This window comes from Pieris rapae, chromosome 16 (assembly GCF_905147795.1).
Source record: "Pieris rapae chromosome 16, ilPieRapa1.1, whole genome shotgun sequence".
Classification (NCBI taxonomy): domain Eukaryota; kingdom Metazoa; phylum Arthropoda; class Insecta; order Lepidoptera; family Pieridae; genus Pieris; species Pieris rapae.
The window spans coordinates 6,741,215-6,765,925 of NC_059524.1; the positions used below are offsets into that span (position 1 = coordinate 6,741,215).

The 24,711-nt window shown below is 32.9% G+C and overlaps 2 protein-coding genes across 6 annotated transcripts; both read left to right on the top strand.

Annotated features, from left to right (window-relative positions):
• The first annotated feature begins 1,576 nt into the window (after window positions 1-1,576).
• Window positions 1,577-4,683, top strand: LOC110998670 (WD repeat-containing protein 55 homolog). Of its 3 annotated transcripts, none has more exons than XM_045631705.1 (6): window positions 1,577-1,674; window positions 1,794-1,923; window positions 1,993-2,303; window positions 3,570-3,687; window positions 3,787-3,955; window positions 4,128-4,683. In XM_045631705.1, the coding sequence occupies exons 2-6, from the start codon at window positions 1,803-1,805 to the stop codon at window positions 4,624-4,626; spliced, it is 1,218 nt and encodes a 405-aa protein (XP_045487661.1). In that variant the 5' UTR covers window positions 1,577-1,674; window positions 1,794-1,802; the 3' UTR covers window positions 4,627-4,683. The 3 variants fall into 3 exon arrangements, with proteins under 3 accessions (XP_045487661.1, XP_045487662.1, XP_022123114.1); XM_045631706.1 differs by having other exon boundaries at window positions 1,605-1,623; XM_022267422.2 differs by lacking the exon at window positions 1,577-1,674 and having other exon boundaries at window positions 1,726-1,923.
• A 2,348-nt stretch (window positions 4,684-7,031) lies between these two features.
• Window positions 7,032-24,625, top strand: LOC110998642 (protein timeless). Of its 3 annotated transcripts, none has more exons than XM_045631611.1 (17): window positions 7,032-7,135; window positions 9,619-9,722; window positions 10,529-11,076; window positions 11,433-11,586; window positions 11,771-11,994; window positions 12,932-13,194; window positions 13,811-14,171; window positions 14,991-15,182; window positions 15,811-15,911; window positions 16,643-16,841; window positions 17,355-17,545; window positions 17,970-18,436; window positions 19,494-19,694; window positions 20,447-20,621; window positions 21,241-21,315; window positions 22,114-22,275; window positions 23,138-24,625. In XM_045631611.1, the coding sequence occupies exons 2-17, from the start codon at window positions 9,626-9,628 to the stop codon at window positions 23,322-23,324; spliced, it is 3,597 nt and encodes a 1,198-aa protein (XP_045487567.1). In that variant the 5' UTR covers window positions 7,032-7,135; window positions 9,619-9,625; the 3' UTR covers window positions 23,325-24,625. The 3 variants fall into 3 exon arrangements, with proteins under 3 accessions (XP_045487567.1, XP_022123072.2, XP_022123071.2); XM_022267380.2 differs by lacking the exon at window positions 7,032-7,135 and adding an exon at window positions 7,137-7,241; XM_022267379.2 differs by lacking the exon at window positions 7,032-7,135 and adding an exon at window positions 7,909-8,020.
• Window positions 24,626-24,711: the final 86 nt, after the last annotated feature.

Genomic DNA, 24,711 nt, shown 5'->3' on the forward strand with positions numbered 1-24,711 from the left:
ACAGGTAGATTGAACCGTAAGGCGAAAACTAATGACTCGGTTTCTTGGAAACCATCTGAAACAGTAGTAATAACATTTGACGGTCAAGTTCCACCAAAAAGGGTTTTTATGTGTTATAATTCGCTTCCAGTAGATTTATATATATATATATCCAACAATCCATTGTTATAAATGTTGCCGTTACGGTCATACCCAAATTCAATGTCGATCCAAGACTCCAATATGTTACAAGTGTGGAGGTCAACATGCCGGTACAGCATGTGACAGGTCTCATGAAGATCCTCTATACTGTGTTATTTGTGAGACAGACAGAAATCAAAGTAAAAATGGCTCAGAGCTGCATGTCTTATGCCGAGGCCACTAAATATTTTCCTTCTATTAAACCTTCATACGCAGATGCATTAAATACAACAATTCCAGAAGTACCAAAACCCGCATATTCTTCTGCAGTTATGTCTCTTTATAATTCTATTAATACCTCATATAAAAAGACAGTACACCTCGATCTCCTCCTAAACCTCGGAATGGTTATGATTGCGTTGCTCATAATAATAATAGTTTAGTTTAGTCATAATAATTACATATGAAATTGGCGATTTTGTACTGGCCACTTTAATCACGATTTTCTCCTCTTTGGAGATTCCTTAAATTACAAATTCAAATTTGTACAGCTATTTACTCATCTATTTGTGCTTCGATGACCGTCATTCATTTGTTTTTTTCTTCTGTTTGCGTCACTCATTTTACAATATGGAAAACTTAAAGTATCGCATTATTTACGAGTACGAGTTCCGCCGTGGCACTAGTGCTGCGGAAACGACTCGATGGGTGAATGATGTGTATGGCGGTCATGTTGCAAAAGATAACACAGTTCATTTTAGGTTCCAACGTTTTCGTTCTGGAAATTTCGACCTGCAGAACAAGCCCCGTGGACGGCCTGAGACCCAAGTTGATAATGAAGTATAAGTAAGCTATTGTGGAAGCGGATCCATCGCAAAACACGTCCGACTTAGCTGCAGGCTGCGGTGTTAGTGATAAAACTGTTTTAATTCACTTGAAGCAAATTGGGAAGACTAAAAAGCTTGAAAGATTGGTACCTCACGAATTGACTGAAGCAAACCGGCAAACGCGTGTCGACTGCTGCGTTACATTACTGAACCGGCAGAATAATGAAGATATTTTAAACCGAATCATTACCTGTGATGAAAAATGGATTCTTTACGATAATCGGAAGCGCTCAGCGCAATGGTTGGATCCTGGCCAGCCAGCCAAATCCTGCCCCAAGCGAAAATTAACCCAAGGGAGCATAGGCAAAAATTCTACTCCGATGGGGCAGTCCAAATCGCCTTCACAGATTTTATTGATTCCCGTCCGACTGGTTTTTTTAGTAAAAGGATCAATGAACTACCTATGAGATGGCAAAAGTGCATAGAAAACAATGGTTCATACTTTGATTAATGTAATATATTATATTTAAAAATATTCGACTTTTTGTTCCTCCCATACAAAACGCCAATTTCATATGTAAGGACCTAATATTTGTGAGTGTGGAGAAGATATTGGTGACCTCGACCTTCTGTCTTATGGCAATAGTTTTAAATTAATGCCAGTGTCAAGTAAAAGGTAGGGAAACTACACGCGAGTTTTTGATAATAGATATATTGCCAAAAAGAGGTATTTATAATCTCAACCTTATTCTATTATTTCTATTCTGTGGTTTCAAATATTTTTGAACGAACTTATGTGATTTAGATAAATAAATATTTTATTTGGGTTAACAAATTTCTTTAAAGGACAAAAATATGACAATGGGTTTTAAAGAATTCGATAAAGATTCTGATGATTCAGACAGCGATAGTATGAATTATTCCAGTGACGAATTATCAACAGAAGAGGAGATCGAAGATCATGTATCAGCAAATGGTTAGGAAAATGCAGTGTGCTCTTCATAATTTAATAGTTGTCGTTTATAACTGATCAATGCTATTTTAGATGAAGCTAAAAAAGACGGAGACGATTCAAATAGTTCCGAAGATGAAGATGAGGTAGTAAGAGCTATTAAAGCTGAAAAGAATAAACCAAGGGATCACCCACCAACTATAAACACAGAGGACTTCATTGTTGATATTTGTTTCCATCCTTGTAGAAATTTAATTGCATTAGCTAATATAGTTGGAGATATTTTGTTGTATGAATACAATAATGATGAAACAAAACTAGTTAACAGTTTAGAATTACATATGGAAGCCTGTAGAGATGTTGAGTTTGATAATGAAGGCAGTGTTATGTATTCTACAGCTAAGGTAATTATTATGCTTTGTTTAATCTTATCTTGTTCATCGTGTTATTCATGTTAAATGTAAGTTAACAGTTAATTTACACATTTTATCAAGATATTAGTTAGGTTACCACTTGTCCAATCTAATCCAAAAATAACATTGTTGCATGCGTTCTGAAAACAATAAGTTAATTTACTAAGATTTAAATTGTGTATTTCAGTTGCCCTGTTTTTTAGATATGTAAAAATTAATCTGTAGAGAATTTAATTAAATTTAAAGCTTTTAATTTGTTGTTTCCTAAGTGGGAGCAGAAACTATGTTAGGTATGGTATTGTAATATTGGTTCTCTACTTAATTTGCTTAGAGGCTTATTACACTATGCGATATTCAGACTGACTTAGTAAGACTGTCTTAAAATCTAATTAGCAAGCTCGCTATTACACTAGACTGAATACCGCATGCTAACTCATTTTTACTCATTTGCAAAGCGTACGTAGTCGGTGACGGATGTCGCCATGTGACTTAAGAAACTACCTTAGAGTAGGAGCTGCCGAGTTTGAATGACTATTAAAATGTTATATTAGTAATTTATATTATTATATGTAATTTAATAGATACTCCATACATTCAATATGGCAATAAAAATGGCATGTCTCTGTACAAATCAAGAACAGAACCAGGCTGGCACACTTTAGTATGTTGTCATTAGAGAATCGCAGAAAATTTATTTAAATTTATTGACACATCGTTTGCAGCTAAGATATTCTATAATAAGATTGATTGTCCGAACCTTCTTTCTAAATTTAAGATTCATGTTTGTTTTTACCAATGTATCAGTGTGTCGAGCGTTGGCTAACTTTATCTATAAAAAATAAAAAACATTCAAAAGTACTTAGTTTTCTTGCGAACACTCCATGGTGCACGCGGCCACAGAAAACAAACATGTACAAACGTCTTTGCTCTGCGACTGCCGCGCGCTGACTGAATGATTTAGCGTGCTAAGTCTTATTACACTACACGATATTCAGCAAGTAAGCCAGTAAGCACCGCCGAACCCATTCGGTCGGTCTAATTAGACAGGCTAACTGGCTAACTCTTATTACACTAGGCTGAATCTCAGTAAGACTGTCTGAATATCGCGTGGTGTAATAAGCCTTTTAGTTTATACAGTAAGTCTATTTAATTATAAAAAGAGCCCTGCCTTAACAGGTGACCCTAAATTGACATGTGTAAACAATAAGTAATATACTTTACAGACAAAATAAAAATTAATATAATGACCAATTTTAGGACAAAGTTATTATGGCAACTGATGTTGAAACTGGAAAATTAAAACAATGTTATGAGAAAGCTCACGATGATCCAGTTTATAAGCTGTTTAGTCTGGATATCAATAAATTTGTTACAGGTAATTTTAAGTTATGGTGACAAATTGTTGAAAAATATACCATAACTCAACTTAAAAATTAGTCAAATTACATATAATTTTTCTTTAATCTGCTTCTAGGAGATGATGCTGGCATAGTGAAACTTTGGGATTTGCGTAAAAAAGATCCCATATTCAGCTTAAAAATTGGAGAGGATTATATATCTGATATAATAACTAATGAAGCACAAAAGTATTTAGTTTGTGCTGGTGGAGATGGAACATTAACATCGATAGATCTTAAAGCAAGGTAATGGGCACTTAAGTCGTTTTTTTTTAATTTAAGAACTATGAGCAATAAGGTATTTACTTAATTACAACTTTGTTTTAAATAGTTATTCTTTCATCTATTTATTATATATTCTATTGTATTTTTAGGCAAATTGTATTATATAATAGAATTTTACTTGAAACTTTTTTAGCAAAATTTACACTGCTTCCGAGCAGTATGAGGCGGAATTAACTTGTCTTGGTTTATTCCGCTCTGAGACAAAATTACTTGTAGGAACATCTGTTGGAAAATTCTATTTATTTAACTGGAAACAATTTGGTTATCATAGTGATGAATATGTTGGACAAAAACATTCAATTCAATGCATGATTCCAATTACACAAAACATTGTTGTATCATCAGGAGAAGATGGTATAATTCGAGCTGCACATATGTTTCCACAAAGGCAACTAGGAATTGTTGGACAACACACACTTCCAGTAGAGTGCTTGGATATAAGCCATGATGGCCAATATATTGCATCAAGTTCACATAATGATGATATAAAATTTTGGAATATATCTTACTTTGAATCAATTGATTCACTAATAAATGTTAATGAAAAACAAAATAAAAGGAAGGATATGAGTAATAATTTGCCCTCAAGTACTGTTAAGAATGCTTCTGATTTCTTTTCAGGATTGTTATAATGTTGTAAGGTGCAGAAAGTATTGAATATAAGGAATTGAAATAAATAAATAAATTTTTGTATGACTTTTATTTCCTTTCTTGGTCTGCACGGTTTGAGCGAAAGCCATGCAAAACAGCTAGGAAGTGTGTTATTAGATTTATTTTATTGGACTGGAAGTTGGAGCTGAATTAAGAAAAGGATTAGGTAATTATTATAGAAGTAAATAAATGGTAATAATATATTTTTATATTATTATGAAAAATGAAACTAGCTAAAACTATGAATGATACAGGAATATTTATATTAGATAAAAAAAAATTATAAATATTTGTCCAAGAATTTAATAACTGGGACTTAGGAAGGAGACCCAAATCACAACAAAAGTTTTTTGTACGAAACCAGATCTCAGCTTTGGTAAGGCTATTGGCCTTGGTATTGCCAAAGATACCCGAGTGCCCCTGAATCCAAGCAGAAGAAACTATGTAATTTTTGATGCAACATTGATACAATAAATCAGGACATGCAATAAGAACTCAATGATTGTTTCTGTTTTTTGCTAAAAAGAAATCTTCTGAAGGCTTAGAAGGCACTTTTGGCGTCGGTTTAAATTATTGGGTTTTTTAACTTCATGATTAAAATCTACTCCAGAGTCTTCAACAGACCACATTCTCCAGAAAATCCTGAAGTCCGGAGGTTGTATAACTTCATAATTCTTTTATTTTTTCTATTAAACTACCATGAAGTAATTATAAGATTAGTCATTAGAATATATAGTATAAAGAATATTGTATTGAGGGCGCCACTAAAAATATAGCCATTAGCCATTCAACGTCACCAGTTATATGACCTTACACATTCTGACTCTTAAACTTTCCTATAGGTACTTCCTACTCAAACATACTTTTAAATTTTATCTAGTGAATTTTCTACTTGCTTGAATCTTGAAGGATCCTATTTAATTATGATTTTCGATACATCTCGATTCGGCCTTATCTATCCTAAGTACTTGAACGCCTAACACATGAGCAACTAAATGATATCCCTAACCGAAATTCCCTCTTTAGTCTGGGTTTTGACCCGGCTATGGCACCACTACTGTGCTGATCAGAGTCGCCAATGATATTTACCAAGGATTGAACCACAAACAACACAATTCCCCACACTTCTAGATTTCAGCTATGCTTTTATAAATATCTCTATAAATATTTCTTCTCGTGCTATTAACTGGTTCTCTTACTATCTTAATGGGCGCCGCCTATGCATTAAGACCTGCTTGTCTCAACTCTCAGTGGAGTTTGATTGAATCAAGGTTTCCTTAGAGCGGTTTACTTTCTCCTGTTCTCTTTGCTATTTATATTTTTCAACTTTGCGTCTTTCATCTAATTTTCATTTTTATACGCTAAAGATCTCCAAATCTACGTTTAAGTTCAAATCTACCCCTAATTTTTGTAAACGAAATTATCGTGATTAATGTGCCCTTTTTCGTTTTCGTCTGTCCTTATTGTTGTTGTCCCTTTCTTTACTATGTTTACATATTATTTAATTACTTTGCTTTGTACTATTAGTTTTCATTCATAATTTCATTTTGTCTAACTAAAAATATTATGTCTTAAGAAGTTTTGCACTTCCTGCGCTCATATTATCTAATATATTTTTTTTACAGTAGTTGCCTAGAAGAGATCGCTTGACTGCGAAAGGGTCTGCAGTTTCCCTTCCCATTGAATAATTTTAATTGTTCTATATTTCTTTGTGTGTGCAACGTTATTAAAAATATATATTTTTAACTTTTAGGTTATTGTTTGAAATGTGCTTTAAGTACATACATAATATTATGTTGGGCCCATCTAACATAATGTTATACAAATATGATACACTCTATAGCTCTAATAGAATATTGTCTGTATTTATGCTAAATTGTGGTCAATGTCATGAGATGTTGGTACTTCAGTTGTCAATACTACTTGTTTGTCAAATCAATAACAAGTGTCATAGTAAGTGGTTAGTACTAGGGATGATCGATGTTAGAAAAACATCGATATTGACATCGATGTCATAATCGAAAGCTCAACATGATCAGTAATGTTGATAAAGAACCTTTTTATATTTTTCTTTGTTGATAAAGAGTATTGAGGAAGTGTGAGAGAGAAAGAGCGACCGAGACTACGCCTACTACTATCACCTGGGTGCAAAGAATGAATACGTGTTCAAAATTTTAATTAACCTGTTTTGTGGATGCTTTCATAGAAGATATAATTTGTTTCGTAAGTTGCATTGGTCGTGCGGGAGACTGTGAGTTCACCGACCGATGTTCAATTCAGTTAACATCGATGTTACGATATTTTTGGTATAGCAACATCGATGTCAAAATATCGATGTTTTTGCTTTCAACATCGATGATCATCGAACATCGATGTTCATCGAGCATCCTTAGTCAGTACCAATAAACTAGTACAAGTTCACAATTTACAAACAGTTAACAGGATACGGACTACAAGTTGGCGGATTTGTTGGTCCTAAGAAACAATCAGGTTTGTGCTTTAACTTAAAAGTTTATGTAGTTTATCAGCTTACGGCTAAGCCTCATATAATAACTGCTGCTAATAATTTCGTTTTTATTATCATTTTCAAAAAAAGGTACGTACCTAGTTTTCTAAAAAGAACGTAATATAATTTTAATGCACTTACTTATATATCTCCACTTATTGAGTTCCAATATAATTTATTTAAAATATTATTACGTGGAATAATATAAAATGGAGTACAACCTAATAGTTTTAAATGAATGAATTATCATCAGAATAATTTTAAATAGCTATAGCTTATTATGCAATAAAGGCTTTTAAATGGGCTTTAGCCCCTACTAGGTTTATAAATTGACCTTATAATATTGGGTGTAATCGATTTATTTAAATTATCTATATTATCAAAGCAATAAAAAATATTATAAGGATTCATTTTAAAAAGATTTATATTGTTTATTTTAAAACTTTTAATCGAATGTTTTTTTTATTTATTTAAATGTCCTTAGACCAAATATTGCGTAGGTAACTTAAAACCTAAAAGCCTTTTGCTTTATGTGGCATATACTTATCTCTATTTCACATTAAATAAAGTATATTTTTATGTCTCGATGTAGTGTCTATAAATATCTGTAGCATTTATTGATAATTCACTTATATTTTTATAATGAATACTCTTATAAAATGTTAAAATATGAAGATCAAAATGATTATGATGACGCCTATTGTAGTTCCCCCCCTCTGTTCGTCTATCTCTTTCTAACAACTACGTAAGGTTGGTGCACGTGTATTGGACACGCGACTCGCGTGCGATCGCTGCGTGAGTGAATACCAGAGTATAATATTGTTAGTTGGTATTTTTTTGCCGTGCTACAGGTCGCCTGTTAACTTGGTGTAAGGGTGGTTTTGTGTTATTTTGTAGAAATTTAAGTACTTAACGCTTATAACATCTTATGGTCGACTTTTATTTTAGGTCACTGCAAAATAATCTGTTTCACCAGACCTAAGCCAGATAATATTAATTGTATCAACTTAATCCACTTTTTGTTGTGTATTAAAAAATTAAAATGTATAATGCAAATATTTCATACCATGAACATATTTAAATTTACTACTTTGGATACGTGCTAGGCTTTGCGACCGCCTTTTTTAATGTAGTAAGTTTAAACGTAAATATTACTTTTACCTTTACCTATGAAATTGAAGATTTTTATAAAAAAACAATTATTTTTGCCATTTTGATAGGGGTTTGTTTATTTGCAATTCTTGGTAATAGACGTCTGCCCTTACTGTTCTGTCATTCAGTAAGAAACTGTTATGTACAACTCCAGCACTAGTCCACCAGGCCATAGTGCCGGAGTTGGACATCTTTCTATGAAATGCACTGATTAGGTTCTATACCCGGGTCCAACCATAGGCGAACTCTTACCGTTGTACTGGGATTCACTTTTTAGAAGGTAACAATCCGATAGAATTTCTTCGTTTCTATGCCGTTTTCAGCGCTATGCATGCTTTGTTGGTCACTTAGTTCGTGTGGCACCCACTTATCTAGCTTTATCTTTTCGATTTGACGCAACTGCTTCAATTTTATTTTGTCACTAAATTCTTGGGCCCGGACCAAGCTCAGCCGTGGATTAAGTCGGATTCGCTTGCACTATAGACTTCAATTCGTCGTTGCCGATAATGGTTACCGGCCGACGGCGAGGCTGGTTCTTCAATTTAAAATTGAGAGAAGTAAAACGCTCGCTTGTAAAGGCTCGTTTTTATGCCAGCAGTATTAGTCCCGTACACGTCGTTAATGTTTCATGTTAGTTGCGCAGCGGTATATCCACGTAGGAACGCATATTAGAAAATTGTATGATATTATTGTATTGAATTTACATGGCACCATAAACTCCCACAAATTCACGAAAACAAAATGCCTGTATTTGAAATTAAATGAACACGGCGCTCTCTATTTGAATTTCGAATTGCGCGTCAATTTGTAGATAATTAAATCCGTAAAAGCTGGTTATAGAATCTCCAATTAAAGAGCTATTATAATTACTATAACAGAAATGTGAACGTCACCTTCCTTTCAGTAGTATACGAACTCGGTAGTTTAGACAAAATATTTTATAGGAACAAAGACTTTACAATTGTAATCGTTCGCGCCACGAATGTATATTAAAACCTAAATATTTGTAGAAACTATAATAAAGCTTAATTTTAATAAAAAAAATAATATAAAAAATTGAGTTGTATAAAACACAAATCAACTTGACTAATTTATATTTTTAGTAGGGCACGTGTTTCATTTTCACGTTTTTACCGAAGCAAAGTTTGTTTGGCTTGAATACACTTGGCTACGTTATTGTTACATTGTATAAAAATAAAAAGTACGATATTTGAACGATTTTATTGATACTTTTTTCTTTAACGTGATGTTTTCATTACATAATTTAATTCTTAATTTTCATTTTTAATTTTCACTTATGTATTTCTTTTAAAAGGTTAAATATGGAGTGGGTTCTGCGGGGTCCTCAGATTCACAGCACGTTCAGTAAACTTGGATTTGCTCATGGAGAAGGATATCACATAAATGAAAACTGCAACGGTAAGGACTTGCGTTAAATATTTTGCAAAATGCGATGTTTGTACTTTGAAATCGTATGTACACATATGTGTACATACTTTGGGTTAATTCTATCTTTTAAAACAGCTAGGTCTAATGGATAAAACTAACAATTATTTCGCGTATTATTTTCTAGTTTCGTGATTTACGCCCGAACTCAATAACCTATCTCAATCCATTATTGGCCATCTGAGATAGACTTCTTAGTACAAATATTGATAATATTTTGTAAGTGTGCCAATAACCAAACAACGGATTGTAATAGCCAGCTGTCGATACAAGCTATCCATGGTAGGTCGGATCGGTGTATGTGGAAAGACCTTTGTATGAAAATATCAGTCCAACTGTGCCAATATCCTTCGATTATAACTTTCACCAGTTTTTAAAATAATTAAAAAGCTATTTTATATGTTTTAAACAGAGACATGTATATTTTAATACTATAGTACAGTTTTATTTACTTTATTTGGTTTATATTGATTATAAAATATGAGCGTAAAGAGCGAAGGAGATTGCATTCTATCCGTCGCCAAAATGGATTGTCTTCGTAAGATTTGGTTATTGGGATGCAGTAAGGAGATCGATGTCGAATGTCACGGTCTCATCTCAGATTATTTTCAATCCGAGGTTGTGGATTAATTATTGGGTTTGGGCGTTAGATAACCAAGAATGTAGGACATGGATCTTGGGTTGTTACATGACAGGCGATATAAATAAAACGTTAATATTGATTAATTAATTCAAATAAACTTAAAATTTAATAACATTAATTATTTTTGTTTCTGTAGTTGCTTTGGAATCGATTCTTAATAATATCCTGACCGAAGATAAAAATCTGCGGACATATAGAAGAAGCATCAGTTTTGGGCAGAATATTAAAAAAGATTTAATTCCGCTTTTGATACATGTAAAGGATGACAAAACAATTGAACTTCTGATTAAGATACTCGTAAATTTGACGATACCGGTGGAATGTTTGTTGTCAGTGGAAAGCCTATCGACTTCCGAAGTTGGCAAACACACTATATTTGAAATTAATAGCTTGCTGACGTCTACCAAAGCTGCCTTTGTGGACAATAAAGCAACTAAAGTAATAGTGGAGTTTCTTAAAAAGAATTCGGATTGTGAACAAAAGCTAAAGTTAACCGTGGAACAATGTACGAATATAAGCAACACGTTATTGTTTTTGCGGAATATTCTTCATATTCCAGAAGACATTATTATTTCGTCTAGTTATAATGGACCACCTCACGTGTTACAAAATCAGATAATATGGAATCTTTTCAGTCAAAGCATTGACAAAACTTTAATGAGGCTGATGAATATTCAGGATTCGGTGAGACATTTTTTAATGATTAAAGCTATACAACGCTTCTTGAACTGGCTCATAATATTTTCTTTAATTAACACGTTACAGTAGCAAATTTTAGGTTGTCTGGCTGCATAGTCGTTGGGAGAGTTGTTTCTTTCAAAAGAGTATGTTTCAATCTGTAATATTTAGTAAGTAATAAGTCAGAATTCGTGTTTATGTTAAACTCTAGGTTGTAATACATATATTATTTCTTTATATTTTCTCCAACTTTTATATTTTATTGTCACTAGGTACATAGTTTTATGAGGAAATTATACTTTAATCGAAGTTGCAACTGTACTGAACTTGAGATTCGTGTTTGTATTTCGGTTAAATTTCAGATAAATTGGGGTGTAACAATGGTTCAGTTGATAGCTCTGCTATATAAAAATCAAAACGTCACAACGATACATAAGCTGCTGAATATGTGGTTGGGAACATCATTGTCGGAAAGCTCTGAGGATAATGAGAGTAATACGTCGCCACCTAACAGGGGTGTGTAATTAATGTTATTTTTATACATATGCATCTAGCAAATTCTACATCTTTTTAATTATAGAAGGCATGTATTGGGCTGCCAACATAAAAACTTCTTCGTTATCAATCCAAAACTGGATAGTGGAAACATTTCTTCTGCTCGAATGTGTAAAACATAATAAGTTTCAAGACATTTGTACAGGTAGCGGCGATTCATCCCCAATGTTAACATCTGAACCGATTTCTGATTACTCTGACATGGGTGGAAGTGGAAAGACAAATGAAGGTTCTATTTCCCCTAACAATAGTTGGGATTCAAACATAAATATGAGTGAACCCATATTCCAATCGGAGCCAATGCAAGAGAAATCCGGTCATATTTTAAATATTGGACAAAGAGAGAATTCGTGTGACGAAAATATAAAAGTAAGACGTTTTGTGGGATTTTTTATGGATAAGAAAAAAGAACCTGGGATAGAGTAGTATGCGGTGTCCTAATTGGGAGCGATCGTACGATTGCGCGATGCGTTTTTCATCTCACGATCAAAGTGGTCGTGCGATGACCTAACAGGTGTCCTAATAGATCGCGCGATGTCCATCGTGTGATGCCGTCGTTCGATGGCAATATTGCTTTAAAAATTGCAAATGACATTGAAAAAAGGAAACGTAGACAACATAAAATACTTTATAGATCCAGGAATCTGCGCGGTGAATTTTTCAACCTTTATTTTTATGTCCGAAATAGCAAAGAAGACTTTTACGATTATTTGTCCATGTCAAAAAAAACATTTGACTACATCTGCAATGGAATACAGGACAAATTAGGACATTTAAAAGAGATCTGTTGCTTTGATTACATGATCGCACGATCAAACGCATCGTACGATCGTTATTAAGCATATCATGTGCTCGCACGATTACTTGCGAGGTTCAAATAGGACACTCTGATGAAATCTGTATGTTTGAACTCATCGCTCCCAATTAGGACCACGCCTTAGAGTACATCCATTTATTACATTTTAATTATAGCTATCTTTTATATTTAAATAGCCGGTTAAAAATAAGGTACTACTAAGAAAAAAATTATAATAGTATTTTTTTATATCGGAATAAAATCCTTTCAACAATTAGAATTGAATTTTGATACGAAATTAAATTGATTATTTGGGGTAGAATTACATAAAAATATTCATAGGTATGTTTAATGCGAGGGTATGGGATCGTTAATTATAAAAGTTCTTTGAGTCAATAATGCGACATCGACCTTTGTATTAATATTTTTATACTATATGTATAAAAATGTCATGTCATCAAACGAATCATGGGAGATTCTATAAATATCAATTTTAACAATTCTTTACAGGGCGAAATCTTAAAAGCCGAGGAGGAAACTGATAATAAAAATTTCGATAAACCAATAAACGATGAAAAGTCAAATTGCAGTTATGACGAAAAAATCGATAATCAGGAATCGACGTCTAGTAATGATGATGAGTTGCCATCTAAGAAACCAGTGCATCAGAAGCCACATAATCCTAAACAGAAGCCTAATAATAATGTGCTATCGAGTGTCACTCCTCAAGAGAGTAAAAGGAAGAAAATTGTGAAGCGAGGGAAGGCTAATATGTGCGTATAACCTTATAGCAGTTCTAAAAATGTATTAATGTAGCGAATTTAAAATCATGATCATGGAAGAACACCTTTTTAGCGGATTGAAGCTATGTATTATTGTGAACTTATAATTATTTAACACAATTTTAAATTTATCCAACGTTTCGCATGCTTTACAGCGTATGTGGTCACGGTGACTGAAGACAAAAGGTGTTGAATTTCAAAAAGTATCATAGCTGTAGAAAAAGTTGTATTATTTGTATTTATATCCCCGGAGTTAATATCGACTAAAAGATGAAGGGTTTCTGCAGAAATTACTCACGGTGTCCTGCATTTTGATTTAAGATTTTAATTTGGATATTATTGAATCCCAGGTGTTTGATAATTTTAGGCCGTCTTTATTGAAGACAATACTATGATCATGGAATTTGGTGTCTGCACTTACTTGTTTAGATTTCTTTTTTTAATTTACAAAGTATTGTTGTAATGCTCAATCCCAATTGAAATGTGTATGAACGCTTTCAGTGTTTTTCTTAGGAAATTTGTCATGTTAAATCAAATAAAGTTTAACCTCAGAAATAAGAGAAAAAATCAAATTCACAGTAAATTTGACGGATTATATTAATTTCAGAATAAATGTCCAAGGACTCTTACATAATATGCCAACGGACGATGATATATCAAACGTTATAAAGGAGTTCACTGTGGACTTCCTTTTGAAGGGTTACAACTCCTTAGTCCGCACGTTGCACACACAAATATTGACGAATGTGCATTTAGAAATAGACACGTCACATTTCTTCTGGCTCGTCACCTACTTTTTAAAATTTGCGACACAGATTGAACTGGATTTGGAGTATGTTGATTCTGTGCTATCCTTCGATATTGTACTGTATCTAACAGCTGAAGGTGTAAATTTGTGCGAGCAATTTGAACTCGCGCTTAAGTTGGACGGATGTGATTTGAAACCAAACATTCGAAGGCTGCATTTGGTAAGTGTCATAGTTTTAATTTAACTAGATCTTAGTATTGTATTTTATTAACAAAGCTTTTACACATTACACTATTGTAAACATATAATTATTATTTAACATAATTTTTTATATTTATCCGACGTTTCGCGTGCTTGGTCACCGTTGTGTGTGTGTTTTCTTTAAATAGATCTTGTACAAAAATTCTTATAACTCATGATCCGTCGTAATCAGGGAGAAACGAGAATATGTTAAGTCCTTTATATTTAAGTCTGTAATTAATTTTACCTACGACCATTGAAATTCTATAAGTATAGCACTGCATAGGGTTGCAGGAAAAGAGGTTATGAGCCATTTTTGCCTGCTTGTTAACTAACATATTTAATCTGTGCCTGGGCGGAACACGTGTTGTGTATTGAACATGTGTGCATAGGACCGCCGTGCCAGTATCAGTACATTACATAAACAAATTGCACCACCAACTAAGTTACGCAATAATTTATACACCCTAGCCAATATCTTATACTATATATCTTATATATACTTATAGTAATATATCGATATATTACTTATAGTAATATATCGTACAAAGTTATTATAGGGTGCAAGTAAAGAGTTTGTAGCTGTGTTTAGTTGGTGGTAACTGCTGCCGAAATAAAATAAAACCCCTTTTAATAAAAACAATAACGATTCTAAACTTTCTTGTTTTATTTCACAAATCAAGCACTAAAACGATCCCTCTCGTTTTTCTAATTGCCAGGTTTTTCGTTTTACAAGATGCTTGTTAGAAGTAGCCTTAGTTCTTTGCTAGGTTAATTTTACACGCCATATTCCTTGTAGGTCGTGACAGCAATCCGCGAGTTTGTTCAAGCTATTGAAGTTTATAAAAAGTCAAGTCACATTAGTCAAGAAGATAAAGAAGCTCTTGTTAAATTGCAAATGAAAATGTGTGAGACTGACGAACTTCGATCCTTACTTGTCTTGCTATTACGTCACTATAATCCGAAGTATCAATCTAAACAATATCTGCAGGTATGTATTAGTGAATATGGGGCAAGATAAGTAAGACCGGCGCTCAGTACGCCTCCTGCACCTATATCAAAATTGTATTGGCTTTGAAATGCGGGTGTCATACTAAGCGCTATAGTAGAGTAGAAAAACATTCCAAATTTAACATTTGAATCATTTATCCAGACTTAGAAAACTTAGATATACTTTTCTGAATTTTTCCTTTTTATGTTTTTTTTTTAATTTTTTTAATTTAGCAACCAAATTCAGTTCTAATGAAAGAAGACCTTTATTATAATAACCTATCGCAAAACTGTTTGTTTTTTTTTTAATTTTATCTGCAGCTTGTTGACGGGCGTCACCAAGTTTTAGCCATCTCATTTTGGTTTAAAGAATTTAAAGTCTGAAGTCCGTTCTTGACATATACCGGATAATATAAAACAAAAGACGAAACGATAGCTCGCTTAATCCGATTGTGGATTTGCGTCGATTGTTAACTCCCTCAGAAGAGATCAGGAAGGAATCGATGGCTCGTGGGGTTGGCAATGGTCAATAGTATTTCTTCTTTCAATAAACAGCCCCTTACGACGATCGATTATTATTTATTTTAATTGCGCTACAAAACTAAACCGGCTGACTTTATTTTTCATAGGATCTTGTCGTTACAAATCACATATTATTAATGTTCCTGGATACCGTCATAAACTTGCCAGACTACAAGGGTTCAGGAAAAATGATTGACTATTTAAGACAGTAAGTTTTTAAATAGCTACAAATTATACATTTTTATTTATAAAGAAATAAAATATTTTTTCAAAATTTAAAATGTTTGAAAGTACATATTATTAACAACAAACGTAAAATAACAATAATAAAAGTGCACACATCTTTGTAATATCTTTGTAATAATCTTTGTAAATATCTTAAAAGTTCAATATACATTAATGGAATAATTTATAAATTATGTATTGATTTGCTCCAGTTCAAACAATTTTTATTAAAAACAATTTGTAAAAAAAGCGACTGAAAAGTTTCTTGCTAGTTCTTCTTGCCCGCTCTACGCCCTTGACTTGCGAACTGGTAGTAAATGTAAATTTACAATTTAATTTTTTTGACGTTCATAAGTGTACTTGTTTACCTATATGAATAAAAATATTTTGATTGATTGATTTACAAAACATCTAAAGTGCCTTTCTAGCATTTATTGATATCTGAGAACGAGAGTCTAAGAAATTATAACTATAGTCACATAATGCGTGTTGTAACATCAATGCGAGCTACCTGCACTACAAACTAATATTTTTATTTTATAATTATTTTCAAATAATTTCATAACACATGTATCTTTGAACCGAACTCGGAAGATTAATTCTGATAGCATGCTGACCAAATCAGAATCACTTGATTCTACTTGTGCGATATGCTATTTTTGTTATGTACAATTTATTGCGTTTATTAAATAAATATATTAACCATATCCACAGATTCGCAACCCCCCAAGTAATGTACCAATACGGGCTTCTACTTGACGACTATATGGGTAATGGCGAATATGTAAATGATTGCATATTTACATTAATGCACTATGTTGGAGGGGAGCTGGGTTGTCTAATCTCCCTCTTCCAGCCCAAAATACTTAAGACCTTCACGTCTATATGGAAATCCGACTTTGAGATTTGTGATGTAAGTAAATTTTAAAAGTGTTATTGATGTTCACGAATACTGCGCCGGTACCTTGTAATATTCATAAGCGAAACCGATTTGACGTTTTTGTATCATACGATGTCGCAGTTTTAGGATCGCGTCTGTACCAAAATTTAGCATAGAAGTTGAGTGCATATGGCCATTGATACTGAATTATTGATAATTATGTTTGTATATTAGGAAATCCTACATTTTCAAAATGACAATGTACCTAAACATGCGTTGAAATTATACAATAAATAGCAATATAGGTCTTGTATAATATAAATAAATTAGCTGCAACCTTGTGAAATTCAGAAAGAAGAAGCGATAACTCCCAAAATTCAATACATCTTTTATGGACGGGAAACAGATTATGCGCTTTATATCATTTCTGAAACGTTACCCCTTTTATTTTTTCTTATAAACAGCCATAGAGTTTCGTAAGTTTTCTATAGTAACAAGACCATAGAAACTCTACTACATTAATGTTATTTTATATCTTCATTTTAGGATTGGTCAGATCTAATTGAATACGTAATAAACACATTTATAAAGAAGCCGTACAGTCTCCAACGAACTGCATCATTCCGACTGGATACTGAGAGTTTCGACGATGATAAAATCCTTAAAGACCTCATTGAAAACCCGAAGGAGGATACGACCGAAGACCAGGTCATGTTGGATGTGGAAGAAACTGATATGTAATATTATCTTATATTCTTCTAGATTAAATTAAAATTTACAATATTTTACGATAAACAAATTCATAAACTCCAAATTTAGGCTGACTAAGGTTTTGTTATAATCTGTGATTAACATTTAGATAGTGTCTTACACACACTTAATTTATCTATTACTCAAGCTAGAATAGAAAAGTGATTATTTATCCAAGATAAGAAGAAAATTATATTTTTTTAGACAAATAAATACTATAATTTGCGGTCATATAGATATTAATATTAGCAAAAAACAATAAGTTTCAGAAACGGTAAAGACGTAGTCTGACTCATATAAAAAAAAACCTAACAATGGGGAGTCATAATTCGTCATGTCTCGTTTCTGAATCTCTCACAAACAGATAAAATCTATAAATTTAATGTTGCAAGAAATAAATACTCCTTATAGATGGACGGAAGATGAGCTCTCAGCTTTCAGTTGGATATACATCCAAAGTAATACATCGCCCGATGTTGTTGGCGAAATTATAAAACGTTTCAAAGATGAGGGCGTAGTTAAAACTCGCGAAAGTGTGATCAAACAATTGTACAAACAATCGATAATACAGCGCAACGTATTCGAAAATTTGCTAAAGCAAGACACTGAAACAAAAAATACCAAAACTGAGACGCGGGATGTAAAGAACGACGACATTGGAAAAATTTGCGAATATATAACTAAAGATGGCAAAAAGAAATTTCTCGATTGGGTCCAGAATGTTTTGCTTGAAACCTGCTACGCTAAACTATGTTTGGAGAAAAAGAAGGCGAAGCAGGATGAAGAGGAGGTGGCTGAGGACAAAGTAGGCTTCTATACTACGCCGAAGAAGCCAAAAGACATGCCTGTTATGTCACCCGTTTCATATCATGCACTCTGTAAGTTTTTTGGAAATGGAATCAGATATAGATCATTAAATATATATTTTTTATATTGGTACTAGTACTGCCCCCGCGAACTTTCACAAAATAATTTAAATTTATATTTTAGCCTCAATAACACGTGGTAATCATGATATTGAATTGTAGCTTATATGACGTTTGTCGGTTTACCATAGCAATGCCATCTTTTTGACTGGATTGAGTAAGTGACTCAATCCAGTCGAAAAGTATCGACATATGTTAGAATCTTATGGAGTTAACAGATAATTGTGGCTGTCAATTAATTATACTTAGGGCCTGTTTCACAATGTCCGGATAAGTTCCAAATAAGCTATTTGTTACTTATTTGTAGGATAAACAGTATTTTTGCGTTTCACGACTGTTAGATAGCGCTATACGTGATGAAATTCGAAGTATCTTATTTGGAACTTTTCTCTTTCGAATAATTTATGTGTTGCATAGCTATTTGGCACTTTATCCATACATTGTGAAACAGGCCCTTAGACAAATAATTTGCAATAAAATAAAATTGCGACTATAATTAACGATGTAAGCTATTCTATCTCTTAAGTTGGAACAGACTGCTCACGGTGTGCCAATTTAATTTAAAATCGGTTAAGAAGTTTAGAACTTTTAAAATGTATATAATTTTTTAATGGTCATTTATTACACACAATTCATAATTTAAACAAAAACTAATTCTAAAACAAGTAATATTATATCTGTAGATCCCAATTTAAGAGTCACACTTATAATCAGTTTACCTTGATAGGGTGTTTTTACAATACAAATACAAAACAAAAATGAATATTGAATTATAAAAAAGAAAGCAACGTACCCGCTTTTTGGTTGGAAATGCATTTATGCATCCCCTGCCCCGGAAAGTATGACTCGGCTCGCACCAAAATCTCTGCTATTCAGATACTATAGAGTAGTTCATACAAAGCCACCAACATAGGCGCCTTGGTCAAGGGTGCTCTTGCATTATACCGAGGCCACAGTGGCATAAATATTATATAAAAAATTAAATAGAATTTATTTATGTATTTTATAGTGTTCAATCGGTCCGTCCCGTTGGTGCCGTGGAATTGTGAACAGGCCGAGATATGTAAGGACTTGAAGTTTTTACAACTTTTACACAAATTGGGATTTTATATGCCAGTTGATACGGGCAAAATGTTTATAAGGATACCATATTTCTGGACACCCGACTATTTGTATGAAGTTGCAAGTAAAATTTCATACATTGACAAAGGTAAGTAGTTTATTCAGAGTAGAGACGAAAAACAGAGATACAGTCCAAATCTATTATAGAAGGGACTGCTCGTATTTGGTCGTAAAACTGATATTTGTTGACCGTCTTTTTTTATAAATACTTTCTAGATAATTCCCCGACTATGTAGTCGTCAGGGGTATTAAATAGCTTACTTAAACGGTATTGGTAACTCGAATGATAAAACACTACTACCTATTTCTTTTAACTACTTTTTGTATGACCTTACAAATCCCAAAAAGATGCCTCTTAATTTAATGTTGAACGTTATTTCATTTAAATTCGTCTCCGTTACTTTTATGCGGTATGTTGTTCTAAGCGATGTCGTCGTAAACGGTTTTGATTATGTACATTAATTAATATATGACTGTTAGTAAAGATTATCAAATAAATTATTATTATCAAACAAATAAATTATCAACGTTGTTGGTTGGGCGTTGTTGGGCGCGGTCAATAAGCCAAACTTCGTACACATGCTTTTTGATATATGAGAATTTTAATAGTGCGTTTTGGCTATATTCATGTGTCTGAGATACTTGCACGTGCACTTTTTAAACGGTTTTATTTAGCTCACCCCGTTTGTTTTATTCATTCTTCTTGGGTCAAATTTAGTAATTCAAATTTCACACTCTTCCTGTCAACTACACTAGATTTACCAGTCAGGCAGTCACCAATCGAACGACTTTGTTATGTAAACGACTTGTTAATTAACGCATTATAATTGACTTTTTTAGTTAAACTCAAGTTCTCCTTAAGCGATATATCAAATACAAGTGATTTGAAGACGTCAAAAACGAGTGTAAGATTAGACGACCAACCCCAGGATAGGGTCCTCAAGGTGATGCCTAAGAACTTTTTTCAGATAGATAAACAAAAACACATCGCTGGAATTGTTAAATATTCTCCCATGTAAGTATTGATTTTTTTAATTGTATGTATTAAATGCTTTTGTATCGCTAAAATTTTAACAGTCCATTTAGTGTTAGAAAACTTACAAACATTGTAAAGCAACCGATAAATATCTCATCGCTTCGCATCGCTATTCGATGTACATATTTTTTTACATTAACATTGTCCCAAAGAATCATAAAATTTAATTTTACATATATTATATTTATTGAATAACTAGCGGACCAGATAGATGTTGTTGCATAATATTTAAAGCAATTAGAATATGAAACAACCAGATATTTAGTAACAATATAAATAAATAGCCTAGACACCGACTGCAGCGCCATCTACCACTCTGATTTGTGAATCTAAACCATCCAGGGCGCCACCAAAAATTCATTTAAATCGGTTCAGCCGTTTAAGAGGAGTTCCGTGACATACACGCGTACAGAAGAATAATATAATATTTTTACCTGTCACTTTTTGACGGGTCTGAATTTTCTCAGTTCAGGAAAGTACTTCGAATTTTTAATAAGCACTTATGGAAACCGATATCCTCATCTGGGCACTAGGTAAATAGGTACGCGTACATTATACGATATGTTATATTCAGGCATTATTTTTATTTAATACGCAGAGAGACGACAAGTGCAGGTTGGTTACAACTTGTGCAAAAATCACAAGAGATCAGACTTACTGTGGATCTTGATAGGTAAGTTTTGTTTTTTTTTATTAATTCGAAACAGTTTTGCATGGGAAGAGGACCTATCACTGTTACCTCTATATTAACTTCCAATGAACGCAAGAATATATTTTTATTAAAATTTATATGATGTAAAGTAAATTAACTTAATACGATTTCTCTTTATTTTATATAATCCAGTCCATGATACTCAAAAGGCACCCAGTTTTAAGACGACTTAATCGATTGTTCAATCATTAGTAATCGTTTTAAAACAACGACGGACGAACAATCCAATTGCTTTAAAAGAAAATACAAGAGTTTTAAAGATAAAATTGTTATAATCACGTTTTCTGTTCAGATATTATAAGCATTTGTAATTTTACACTCAAACACACTTTTGTATTATGCTCGAGTAACGTAGGCTATATTTATTATTATACTAGCGGACCCGATAGACGTTATCCTGCGTAATATTTCAAGCGATTAGGATATTAAACAAAGTATGAAATAACTGACTGTGAATCTAAACCATCTAGGATCCACCCAACCGCATACAAAAAAATCATTCGAATCGGTCCACCTGTTTAAGTGGAGTTCAGTGACATACACACGTACAATAGAATTAAGTACATATATATGTAAGGTGTACTTTCCTTTATGTTAGATCGAACTGCACATGGTGTGCAAATTTGATTGAAATCGGTTAAGTAGTTTATGAGTCCATAGCGGACCAACAACTTGACGCGTAATTTATATTTATTAAGATGTAAAAAAAATTTGGAAATGGAATTATCGCAGACAAATGATATTATTATTTCTTCTAAGGAAAATAATACACACCGAGAGTGAAACAGTGGTGGAGGAAATTAAGCATCCCTATGGTATTCCGATGGTACAGGATGGGGAGCTGACCGAAGCAGTGGCGGATTCACGCAAAGAGGATCCCGTTACTTACAGCCAAGCTGAATCCGAATATTGTTGTAACAGGTAATCAAGAAAAATATAGTTAATACTATATGATTGCTTAAAATATTATATTTAAATTTGCTTAACGAAATTTGATTGAATTATCTCATTTATTTATAAGTCGAAATCCGCCGTGCCAGTTCTTCTTACCCGCTCTACGCCCTTGACTTGCGAACTGGTGGTAAATGTAAATTTACGATTAATTTAATTTGTTTTTCTTGACGTTCATAAGTGTACATGTTTACCTAAATGAATAGAGATAGATATTATGACTATGAATCAATGAGTGTGATAATTTTCAAACATTATTAAGGTAGTATTTCCGGTATTTCTCTAACTTGTTAAAATTGTTAATTATTTCGGGTTAAAATCAATATTACATAGTACATACGCACATACCCCACAACTGAAAGCACATAAACATGCTAATAGCTCTCTCAACGTTGTCACTAAGTCATTTACTAAGCCTTTTAAATCGAATAACCTTCCCCTTGAAAACTTACATGGTAGTGATATGTATCCTGTGGGACAGTGCGTTAAGTTTGATTGTATACGTGAAAATGGTTTGCTGGCACCCACAGTCGTAATTTGCCATATTTGTTTTAAAATGAGTGTTAATTAATGACGTGGAATAAGTGATACCTGTCTATCTTATGTTTCATTCTAAACGTATTTTATTTATTTTCATTTTTTGTATGTAACAATTACACACCAAACGTCCATTTTGTGTGATATCTTGGTATAAGTATAGCGACATATCTAAAATTAACGTCTTTCTATGGAATGTTGACTACTTTGTCGATGATTATATATCTATGGAAAATGCTCGTCAGAGTAGTTGCATTTTAAGTAGCCGTCTTTAAATGAATTATTTCTTTTCAAGTATGTGCGAGACAGCATCAGTTGCTTCAGATCTCACAAGGATGTACGTATCAGATGAAGATGAAAAATCCGAAATTGTTCTTCGTCCATCCGGAGACAAACACTTTAACGATGACCAGAACTCAATAGATATAGATAGCGGCGCGGGAAAGAGAGCCCGAGTACATTATACATCACCTTTTTGTTGAACATTGTCGTTACACAAATCGTTACATTTAGATGTACAAGTGGCGGCACGAAACTCTACCGCTGACTGTTATTGCGCAGAAGTAAAAAAATAAGGTACCTGAGGTCGATTGGCTCTCCAGTCGCATTCCGGCCCCCGCACCAATCCCCTCCACGTATCGGCCAGCGCTAGACTTACGTGCCTATAATAGTAATGGCTGATTTGGAAACGTTATCGACAACAGCCCTGTACGTATGGATATTTTTATACTTTTCAAATATTTATTTTTATTTTTTTTATAAAACGTGGAATAACGATAGTATTACCTAAAAAACCAATGTGTAACCTGTGATAGGAAGAAACAATAGTTTTTGAGTTTTACGAATAAGGCTCATAATAAACTGTAGATTTTTATTTAACTCATGTCATTTACTGTTTTTAATGAGTAGTTGTTAATTCAAAAGCTTGCTTCTATATTAATAATATTTTTAAGAGCGTTGTCGTATTATATCGCATAAAGAAATTATGTTTTGTGACTTTTACTTATTCTGGAACTGTCACAAAGTAAATTAGGCATAATTTTAAGGTATTTTAGATCTGATAGATACCTTGTATGTGTTTATGTTAGTTTGTACTGTATCAGACCTTGTATCAGTCTTTATGATCCAGATTTTTTTGAACGGTTTCGATTGAAATAATTGCTAAGGCCTGCATAATTTGTAAACTAATAGAACCTTTTGTATTACCTGTTTTTGCTATGTTTTTTTCATTTATATTGCATAAAATTTAAGTTCTAATTGTTATTAGAGACAGTGTTGGCCGAGCGGTTTCTGAGTTCGTGCGTTCAAATAAGGGCTGTACATAGACTTTTCTGTGTATGCTTTTTCCATTTGCCTGAAAGGCGAAGGAAAACATCACAAGTGGATATTCGTTGTCTTCATAGCCTTTTCATCTGGCTTACTTCCCTACTAAGATAAAATAAAATGATTAAGAAAATGATACAGAAATCTGAAGCCCTTCGGGGTAGCGCAAATATTTTTTGTTGGCTATTAACAGTTTAAAAAAAGTTTTTTTTTTTGTCAGTGTCCGTTCAAGCAGCTTTTAAATTCATAAAAACGAATTATTGGTTGAAATTTAGTGCAATTTTTTGTTATATTAATTTTAATACGATAAGATTTTAATTGTTAGTGTGTATTAGTATTTAAGTTTGATGTCAGCTTGATAAGAAAATAGTAAATACCAATAAAAAGGAAATAATTAACTTGAAAATTAATAGATTAATTACTGGTACAATAAACGTGAAATTCTAGAGATATAAATATATAATATATCTTAAAGCCTTTTCATTTCTTGCAACAAAGTAAACTTAATCCTTTAAAAAAAATTATATATTAAGTTATACCTATTTC